The sequence below is a fragment of the Dendrobates tinctorius genome, unplaced genomic scaffold (genome assembly GCF_039654945.1).
Source record: "Dendrobates tinctorius isolate UK_male_01 unplaced genomic scaffold, ASM3965494v1 ptg000223l, whole genome shotgun sequence".
Taxonomy (NCBI): Eukaryota; Metazoa; Chordata; class Amphibia; order Anura; family Dendrobatidae; genus Dendrobates; species Dendrobates tinctorius.
The window spans coordinates 11,223,683-11,234,695 of NW_027361890.1; the positions used below are offsets into that span (position 1 = coordinate 11,223,683).

General features: G+C 44.7%; 1 protein-coding gene across 1 annotated transcript; it reads right to left on the reverse strand.

Annotated features, from left to right (window-relative positions):
- Nucleotides 1-335: 335 nt before the first annotated feature.
- On the reverse strand, nucleotides 336-5,335 carry LOC141059021 (uncharacterized). The gene is made up of 4 exons (XM_073555228.1): nucleotides 4,660-5,335; nucleotides 3,580-4,398; nucleotides 2,883-2,991; nucleotides 336-2,168 (listed from the first exon to the last, which is right to left on the reverse strand). The coding sequence occupies exons 1-4, from the start codon at nucleotides 5,159-5,161 to the stop codon at nucleotides 713-715; spliced, it is 2,886 nt and encodes a 961-aa protein (XP_073411329.1). The 5' UTR covers nucleotides 5,162-5,335; the 3' UTR covers nucleotides 336-712.
- Between the last annotated feature and the right edge of the window lie 5,678 nt (nucleotides 5,336-11,013).

Consider the following 11,013-nt stretch of genomic DNA (forward strand, 5'->3'; position numbering starts at 1 on the left):
GAGAAGAAAACTCCCATCTTCTTCTCTCTGGATTTGGATTCCCAAATAATATGACATATAGGAGAACATACATCCACTCCTTTGCTCCATTTTTCGTATACAAGCATGGATCAGCTTGAGATTTTTTAGATTCTTCATCCATCAAAACTTTGTTCATTTTCGAGTTCCAAGCTCTTGCCGACTGCTTAAGTCCATAGAGAGATTTTTGCATTTTACAAACAAGGTGCTCTTCACCCTTTTTGTCATGTGGTATACAGTCTATTTAGAGTCTAACGCATGGGTGTAATAAGACACATGAGACATAAGCTTCTTAAGCATTTCTTTTATTACTCCATACAAGTAGTGCAGTAGCAGGATAGTTGCAGAGTTAGGCAAACAACCAACGATATTCAGAGTCTATTACTTTCCTGTCAGAAGTAGCTGGCAAGCAGAAGGGTTCTGTGTCCACAGATGGTTCCAAGCAGAGGAGATCCAGGCTTCACAGACCAAGTCACAAACTGGGAATAGAGCTGATTCAGGAGCACAGGTGAATCAGCTGGAGCTGATTAAAAGGACAATTGGCAGGAAACAGGGCAGGGACATCATAGCTGAGTACTCCATGTTATTTGAGGGCAAAGTCACTGCACATGCCAGGAAACAAGATGGCCGACACACTAAAAGCGAAGATAACGGATCTAGCATAAAAGTCCGAAAACATTACATTACTCCCCCCTTAAGGACAGCCTCCGGATGGCCCCAGTCCAGGCTTTCCCGGGTACCTCTGATGGAACTGGCGGAGTAAACGAGGCGCATGGAGATTGGAGGCTGGTTCCCACGAGTTGTCCTCAGAAGAATAGCCTTGCCACTGTACCAGGTATTGCACCCCGTCTCTACGCAACCTGGAGTCCAGGATCTTTTCCACGACAAACTCCTCCTGGCCATCGATGAGGACCGGAGCAGGAGGGGAAGAAGAACGACCAGGGAAAGAATTGGGAGTTGCAGTCTTCAGTAGAGAAACATGAAACACAGGGTGAATCCTCATAGATCTCGGCAGTTGAAGGCGACAGGCAACGTTACTGACAAGCTTAGTAATCTTATAAGGCCCGATGTACTTATGACCCAATTTGGATGATGGTACTCTCATCTTAAGGTTCTTAGTTGACAGCCAAACCAAATCTCCTACCTTGAAGGTTGGTGCAGGTTTACGAAACCTATCTGCCGATTTTTTATACCTGTCCTGAGCGGATTCCAGATTCCTCCTAAGTAGATCAAGGTTCTGTTGTAGAGATGTGATTCTGTCGGCTACAGCTGGGAGAGGTGTGTCTATGGGAAATCGAGGAAGGATGTTAGGATGATAACCCAAATTGGCATAAAAGGGTGACAGCTTAGTGGAAGCGCTCTGCGAATTGTTGTAAGAGAATTCAGCCAGTGGGAGCAAATCCACCCAGTCATCTTGTAGGTGGCAGATAAAACAGCGGAGATACTGTTCTAAGGTCTGGTTAGTCCGCTCAGTCTGTCCATTTGTCTGCGGATGAAAGGCAGAAGATAGATTAACTTTGATGTTTAACGCAGCACAGAAGTGCTGCCAAAACTTTGAAGTGAATTGCACCCCTCGATCAGATACAACCTCATCCGGTACGCCATGCAGACGAAACACATTTTGGATGATCAAGTCCGATGTGTGTTTCGCAGTGGGTAAACCCACACACGGAATAAAATGGGCTGCCTTTGTTAACCGATCCACCACCACTAGAACTGTGTTCTTCCCTTGAGAGGTTGGCAGCTCCACAATGAAGTCCATTGATATGGATCCCCATGGACGGGTGGGAATGGGTAGGGGTTGTAAAAGACCTGTAGGCGACGAACGTGGAGTCTTGCATCTAGCACAGACTTCACAAGAAGTGACATAATCCAGAACGTCTCTTCTGTACGTGGGCCACCAAAAGAAGCGAGACAGGAATTCTTGAGTCTTCAGAACTCCTCTATGCCCCGCTATTTTAGAATCGTGGACGAGTTGCAGTACTTTCCCTCTGGCCGCTTCAGGAATATACAGGCGTTGCCCCTGAATCCACACACCATTCTTATATACAAGACTTACTTCACAAGATGGTTGTGCCAACCAGGGATCCGTATGGTATGCTTCCTTGATATCGTTAAGCAAGTCTTGATTATGGATCACCCCCAGGAACCTGGAATCAGAGATAACAGTCTTATGAAACGTGAGTGGGATAGTTTCATCTGAGTAGAGTCTAGACAACGCATCGGCCTTTCCATTACGCGATCCTGGTCTATAAGAGATAACAAAACTGAATTGGTTTAAGAAAAGACTCCAACGAGCCTGGCGAGGAGTCAAACACTTAGCCGATCTGATAAACTCGAGATTGCGGTGGTCAGTCAAGACGATTATCTGCTGTGCAGCTCCCTGAAGGTGGTGTCTCCATTCTTTGAAGGCTGCGATGATGGCCAACAATTCTCTATTACCCACGTCATAGTTTCGTTCTGCAGGAGACAACCGCCGAGAAAAGAAAGCACAGGGATGTAAGACTTCTTTCTCGCCTGTCCTCTGGGAGAGGATAGCTCCAATGGCACTGTCTGAGGCATCCACCTCTATTATGAAGGCACGTTCAGGGTTAGGATGCACCAGAATAGGTGCCGTGGTGAATTTCTGTTTCAGGCGGGAAAATGCTTCTTGAGCCTGGGGGGTCCAGGTAAAAGCAGAGTTCTTGCGGGTAAGCCGTGTGATGGGAGACACTACCTCAGAAAAGTTCCTGATAAAACGCCTATAAAAATTAGCAAACCCTATAAAGCGCTGGACCTCCTTTACATTCTTGGGGACCGGCCAGTCCTTAATGGCTTGGATCTTACTCTCATCCATACTAATTCCTCGTGACGTCATTACATACCCCAGAAATTGGATCTTCGTCCGATGGAATTCGCACTTTTCTAGTTTGATATACAGATGGTTTTGTCGAAGGCGTTCTAAGACCATCTTCACATGTCTGTGATGTTCCTCTGTGGAGTTAGAAAAAATCAAGATATCATCCAAATAAATTACAATGAATGTATCCAGGAGATCTCTAAAAATGTCATTCACCAAATGTTGGAAAGTTGCTGGGGCATTACATAAACCGAATGGCATTACCAGGTATTCAAAGTGTCCGTAGCGTGACCTGAAAGCAGTCTTCCATTCATCCCCAGGTCTAATGCGGACCAAGTTATAGGCCCCACGGAGATCCAACTTAGTAAAGAGCTTTGCATGCCGTACTCTCTCCAATAATTCCGGAATCAAAGGTAGTGGGTAACGGTTTCTGATCGTGATCTTATTGAGCTCCCGATAATCTATGCAGGGCCTAAGAGATCCGTCTTTCTTCTTCACAAAGAAGATTGGTGCACCAGCGGGAGATGAAGAATGGCGTATGAAGCCCTTGGCTAGCTGTTCATCTATATAGTCCTTTAGCGCCTTTAGCTCTGGCCCTGCCAAAGGGTAAATCTTGCCAAACGGTATCCCTGCACCTGGTAATAGGTCTATTGGACAGTCATATGGACGGTGAGGGGGTAGTAGGTCTGCGTTCCTTTTGTCGCACACATCAGCATACTCACGGTATATTGCTGGTAGCTCTGAGACTGATGGTGGTCCCTTAGGGATGGAGCAGACTGAAGCTTCTGGACTTATCTGTGTCTTCGGAAAGTGCAGTTCTTTAGTCTCCCAATTAATCGTAGGATTCTGAGCCTGCAGCCAAGGCAGTCCTAGAATAATAGGGAAATGAGGAGAAGAGATGAGCATAAAGGACAGACTCTCTTGATGGTCATTACCCATGAGGACCTTCAGGGGTTCCGTCTCCTGGTCCACTGGTCCCGAGTTTAACAGTGAGCCATCCACGGTCTCCATCTGTACAGGAGTAGCCTTTTTTACTGAATGTACGTTATGTCTCTGGGCAAAGGAGATGTCCATAAAATTGCCGCTTGCCCCTGAATCAATCATAGCGGAGGTAGATACCCAAACGGAGTGAACCCTGAGTTTGAGGGGAATGAAGCAATGAGAATTGTTGTTCTTGCAGCTCAGCTGGGAAACCGCTGAGAGGACCGGAAAAACTGCTGCAGTAACACCTGCATCGGGCTCAGAGATAACGGAGTTCAAGTCCGAGTAATCAATGTCTGTATCTTCTACTCCCTCTGGGGTCTGTAGTGCGGACCTGACAGAACCCCTCTCACAGCACTCGCAGTGTATGATGGCTGCAGTTGTCTTACGAGAACGACTGGGGCAGTTGATGATGAAATGTCCTGACTTACCGCAATAGAAACACAGATTTTCCTTTAGTCGTTGTTCCTTACGTGCATCACTGACCCGTCTCTGTAAAGAGTCCACCTGCATAGGCTCGGGTTTTGGTTCTCGTATAATCCTGCTCAAGGACTCCTTGGCTGGAGAGGGAGAGAATAAATGATTAGAGTGCCTTAGCTCCGACCACCTCTCCTGTCTGCGTTCAGTAAGCCGAGCATCGATCCGAATACAGTAGTTGATAAAATCTCCTAATGCTGTAGGTGGGTCGACACGAGCAAGTTCGTCCTTAATTACAGAGGATAATCCTCTCCGAAAAACCGATCTTTTAGCGGAGCTATCCCAAGTGGTGTCGAGGGCCCATCTCCGGAAATCCAGAGCATATTCTGCTACTGAGCGCTTACCTTGGCTTAAAGTCAACATAGCTGATTCCGCTGTAGCACCGCGGTTCGGATCATCGAATGCCTTCCCCATAGCTGAAATGAAAGCATCAAGGTTATTTAGACAGTCGTCGTCAGTCTCAATTAGAGGGTTTGCCCATGCGAGAGCTTTGTTGGAGAGTAGCATAATTATTGTTAATACTTTAGATCGCTCAGTAAGGAACTGAGGCGCATGAGCCGCAAAGAACAGTTTGCATTGATTAATGAATCCTCTGAATCTTTCCCGTTCACCGCCAAAGCGGAATGGTGGTAGCTTGGGGATTCCCATTGCCGGGGTGGAAGTTTGGGTTTGGACTTGTCGCTCCAGAACCTCAATCCGGGTTCGTAAGTCCTGAGTGGTTTGTCCGAACACCTGTAGATTATGATCACTCCGATCCCGCAGACTTGCAAAGCTGTCCTTTACTGCCTGTAGATCGGCAAGGATTGAATTGGTTACTTCGCACAGATGTTTAACAGAGTCCTCCATATTCCCCGAAGATGTATGGCAGAGAGGCTGGAAAGAAAGAAAAGGAGCACAATAGTGTTTACCTGTGGTAACACTCCTGACTTAAAAGAAGGGAATGTGCTCACCTGGAAAGGTTGTGAGAAGCCACAACCACTATCACATATATCGATATCTTGGATCCACAGCCTGCAGCTGCTCCCCAACGGCAAAGATCCAAAAAAAAAAAAAAAAATCTCTATACAGGTTGCAGCGGTGTCTCAGACCCAGCAGACTCTATCATGGCTCCTGAATCTGTCATGTGGTATACAGTCTATTTAGAGTCTAACGCATGGGTGTAATAAGACACATGAGACATAAGCTTCTTAAGCATTTCTTGTATTACTCCATACAAGTAGTGCAGTAGCAGGATAGTTGCAGAGTTAGGCAAACAACCAACGATATTCAGAGTCTATTACTTTCCTGTCAGAAGTAGCTGGCAAGCAGAAGGGTTCTGTGTCCACAGATGGTTCCAAGCAGAGGAGATCCAGGCTTCACAGACCAAGTCACAAACTGGGAATAGAGCTGATTCAGGAGCACAGGTGAATCAGCTGGAGCTGATTAAAAGGACAATTGGCAGGAAACAGGGCAGGGACATCATAGCTGAGTACTCCATGTTATTTGAGGGCAAAGTCACTGCACATGCCAGGAAACAAGATGGCCGACACACTAAAAGCGAAGATAACGGATCTAGCATAAAAGTCCGAAAACATTACACTTTTTAATATATCCTACTGGTTGGCTCATGTTCCACTCTTCTTCAATGTCACTCTGTAGGAAGGCTGGTTTGAAGTCAAAATGTCTCACTGTCACCTGTTGAACTGCAGATATGGACATTAAAGTTCTGAATGTGGTTTGCTTCACAACTGGAGAAAATGTAGCATCATAGCCTTCACCATACTTTTGCAAGTACCCTTTTGTGACCAATCTTTCCTTAAACTGGTGAACTGTACCTTCTGAGTCATATTTGTTTTTGAAGACCCACTTACATCCGATAGCTCTATTTCCTTTTAGTAGCTCAGTAAGCTCCCATTTTTGGAGTTGGTGAAGGGACTCCATCACTTTATTAGCGGCATTTATACACTTCTGCCTCTCGTGAACAAACAGTTTTTGTTTGGCCTTTCTGATCTCCTGACTGGAGGTTGACTTGGTTCTTCTGTGTCTTCCTTGGTGGCTTCAGAGATTATCCACACTTCAGTGTTTTCCTTTTTGACATCTGGGTTTGGTGATTGAGATTCTTGTTCTTGCTTCTTAGGTTGAATAACTGGTGTAACTTCATGGAATTTGAGCGATACAGAGTTTTCATCAATCACTACATCTCTGCTGATTGTTACTGTGTTGGTCTCTGGTTGCAGGGTTCTGTATCCCTTTTGAGTTTCACTATAGCCCACCAGGACTCCTTGCTTTGCGTGTGATTCCCACTTGGAACGTTTTTCTTTGAGAACTTACATAAACATTCCTGAGGTGCTTCAGGTTAGGTTCTAGCAGTTCCATAGCTCATATGGAGTTTTATTTGTGCCTTTACGTGACACTCTGTTTTGCAGATAGCAAGCTGTCATGATGGCTTCTCCCCAATACGTTGTAGGTAGATTCCCATCAAACAACATACTTCTTCCACTTTCACAGAGAGTACGGTTCTTTCTCTCTGCAATGCCATTTTGTTCTGGGTTGTATGGAATGGTAGTCTGGAACACGATTCCATCCTTTTTCAAAATGGTTTGCACCTTACCACTTGTATGTTTGGTTGCATTATCTGCACACAGGGCTTTTGGCATTCTTCCAAATTTGTTAAACACTACAGCAAGATATTTTTCAAGTTTCTGTGGAACTTCATCCTTACTGTGAAGCAGGTAGGCGACTTTATATCTGGAGTAGTCATCAATAAATCTGGGAAAATATCTCTTCTTGCTTGGAATTGGAACACTCATTGGACCGTATACATCTGTATGTATCAGATCCAGTGGCTGTGCAGATCTAGTGGGGCTTATTCTAGGAAAGGATTTTCTGGACATTTTCCCTTTAAGACAGCTAGTGCACTTCATCATTTGACTGCAATGGTTGATTTCAATACCATTTGCAAGTTGAGCTAGCTTCCTTACTGCTTCTGGGTCTCTGTGCCCAAGACGTCTGTGCCATACATGGATACAATTCCTATGCAGATCTTGCCTAGCATTGTACACTCTTTCTTTGCATTTTAGCTGATAAAGTTAATCTTGGATGCTTCCTTCTGCAAGAGTGTGACCCTTCTTCAAGATGATGCACCTGTCATCTTTAAAAGTAATTACATTCTCCGTTTGCGTGAGCTTCTTTACTGACAGAACATTTCTTTCAAGGCTGGGAACATAGAGAACATCCTTTACTTGCATCTTTCTGCTTTGTGCTGAGGAAATTGGACAGTTGAGGTAGCTGTCTCCTCTACTCCTTCGGAAGTCGGATAGTGACCATTAACTAAGATGACCTTTTCTGACTTGCTTTCATTAAGGTCAGTGAAGAAATCTTTGTTATTTGTCACATGATTTCTTGCACCAGAATCTATACACCATATATGCTTTGCAGATGGGTCTGTAATGGCAATAAATGCAGCTTCAACACATGCAGAATCTTCCTTTACCGCTGTTTTAACCCTTTGATGACTGTTCTGGTTTTTAAGCTGACTCATTCTTGCTTTCCAAATTCTGCAGTCTGCTTTAAGGTAGCCAGGCTTTTTACAGACAAAACATTCATAAGTTTCTCTTAGGTTGCTCTTACATTTAGGGAAATCCTTTGTCTTTAATGCTGTTTCTGCTCTGGATTCATTACTGCTGCTTACATGCTGCGTTTTCTCTTGAATTCATCAACAAGTTTGCCTTTAACATACTCTAGTGTCAGCTTATCATCTGGCCGTGCATCTAGTGCAGTCACGAGTGTGTCATAACTTTCTGGAAGACCACTTAATAGAAGTGCAGCAACATGAAAATCTTTAATTTCTTCTCCAATACCCCTGAGACGCTCCACAATCTCTAGTGTGTTTCTTATATAGTCCTGCAGATTGTGTCCATCACTTATCTTAGACTGATACAGATTTCTCATGAGATAAAGCTTATTGCTGAGATTTTATCTTTTGTTCACTTTCTGTAACTCATCTCACATCTCCTTTACAGTTGCACACTTGCATATATGCACAATCTGATTATCATCTACACTGAGGGAGATTGTGCTTTTTGCTTTCTGATCCTTCTCTAGAATATCATCTGGTAATGGATGAGATCCTTGTTCCTGAGTATATTTCCACATACCTTCTCTTATGAGTAGCATCTTCACCTTGAATTTCCAGGACTGGTAGTTCTGGTTAGTGAGACTTGGCACTGAGAACTTGACAGGATTACTGCTAGTTGACATCTTCTCTGTTGCTCTGTGCTGCTTTTGCTCTGAGCTTCTGCTGCTGTGTTACTATGGGGTTCTGTGTCACTCTGGGCATATAACCTGTTGGCAGCGGATAATTTAGGATACGCTCCAAGCGTGTGACAACAGAGCGTCTTTATTCAGGAACAATCAGTAACAATATATGATAATTTTAATAGATCAGGAATAAATCATTTGTTTGTCCTATCTGTGTATCATCTGCAGCAGTCTGCTTCTCTCATACACAGGCACAGGAAAAACAGGAAATACAGTCACATGTTCTCCCTGTGTGAGCCGCTGGGAGGTTTTTTTGTTGCTCTAACTTTATAAACTGCATACAAATTTAGCAACTAAACACTCATAGACAGGAATGGAGTTGTTGCACACTTAGGACCCACACTGCTTGTTGTCAAAAGACAGTGGGCAGTTGTTAAGGGGTTGGCCCACCACTACATAGCAGCACAACCACTGTACAGACAATAATCAATAATATTTGCAATTTTCAAGCTGTTAAAAAAATGTCCAGTAAAGATTTGTAACATATTCTTACATATTATAGCACCACCTGATACACACTGTGTGTTCTGCACAGTGATACACTGTTCACTGCAAACAGCCAAAAGAAATAGCCTTCTGACTTGCCTGTGAAGGCCAGACTGGGACTGAGAAACAGCCATGGCATTCAAAAACACACAGGCCCATACTTACCCCCCAAGCGCTTGCTTATAGTAAGAATAATTAAAATAATAATGATCCTTTAACTCTGTATAGTATTAAGCTCCTTTTCCTTTCTATGATACGTCCCCTGTGCTTCCCAATAATGATCCCCCTTTGTGCTGCTTTATAATAATGCCCCTTCATTGTACTCCTTATAACGATGCCACATACCCCCATATGCAGTATTATGGCCACCACAACCTCCCCTACATTGTATGATTGCTGCACAATGTATATTGCTTTATTATAGGGAAAGTGCAGCCATCCAGTATCCGTGGGCCAGTGTAACAGCAGAGGTAGCAGTGACAGCAGTAGTGGGAACTGGAACTTCAGGAAAAGACAGCAGTTTAGATGGGCAGGTCACTCATCATGTGGCAGATCATCGCATGGGTTGATGCCCTCAGATCCAGGGCGAAACAGCTAAGGGAACCCCCAAGCACAGAGATACTGAACTGTTGTGAATTCTCTCTCTGGCTTCACTCTGGTGATTACTGAAGGTAGTGGAGCTGGTCAGATTGAAAGAGGGGTTGCGAGTTCTCTTTCTGGACTCCATCTGGTGGTTACTGGAGGTAGTGGAGCTGATCTGATTGACAGAGGCTTGCCACCTGATAATGAGGAAGATGATTGGAGATCTGGGGTTTCTGATTGGGAGTTAAGACAGCTGACTCCCTCTATCCCTGCTGGTGATTTTTTTCCTGTGCCTCCTAGGTTTGATGTCTCCTGCTCTTTCCCTGCATGGTTCAGCTAAGTGGTTCATTTGTTATTCTGTTTGCATTTGATCTGGTTTTGTTTATCTCTGCTTTGTGTGGGTCAGCCAGCTCCGGCTGGGGCTGTGCTGAATTACCGCCCATATGTTACTGCATGTTCCAGTTTGTTTTGTCCCCTGTTATATTGGTCTCTTTTTGGTTGCTTTCAGAACATACCAGAGTGCTGATATAGTGGGGGCGAAGTCGTGCGACTTCAGTGTTTTTGTGCATCAGCATGTGTTGGACTTTTTGCAGGGTTTTTTTGCGCGATTTCAGACAGTATCTTTCCTTTCCTGTCCTGTCTAGTCAGTATGGGCCCCATCGTTTGCTCATCTATTTTTCTGCCTGCGTTTGTGTTTTCATCTTGTCTCACTGACAATATATGTTTGGGGGCTGCCTATTCCTTTGGGGTCTGCTCCGGGGCAGTTTAGATTTCCCCTTTCTTGCTTTAGGCTTAGTTAGCTCTCTGGCTGTGCTGAGGCATCTAGAATCATCGTAGGCACGCTCCATGGCTACTGCTAGTTGTGTGGACAGGATCAGGGGTCTGCATCCACTTAGTTACCAACCTCTCTGGTTTTCTGTGGCTTAGCTTGGGCCTGCTATCCTCCTCGGTGCCCATTCATAACACTGAACAGGGAGGACGCTGAGGAACCGCATGATACGGTCCAACCTGGGAACGTGCTGGATAACCAGAAGAGAGGTACAGCGAAAGAGGAGGAGAAGCACTATGTGAAATCTGATGTTGATGTTGTGATGAATATGGATGTGCTGTGCATGAAGAACAATAAACCTATGCATTTAAAAGTTGAAATGGACTGTGTCTCAATTTATGCAACACCTGACAGCGGGAGCTCCCAGCTGCTAAGAGGAGACCTCGAAGGTGCAGAAAGTGAAGCCATAGGTATGATGAATAATGGACATTCTTTGATGGGAACCCAGGGCGCATACACAACCAGCCTCGGTCATGACTACAGCCCTGGCCCTCCCTCACAT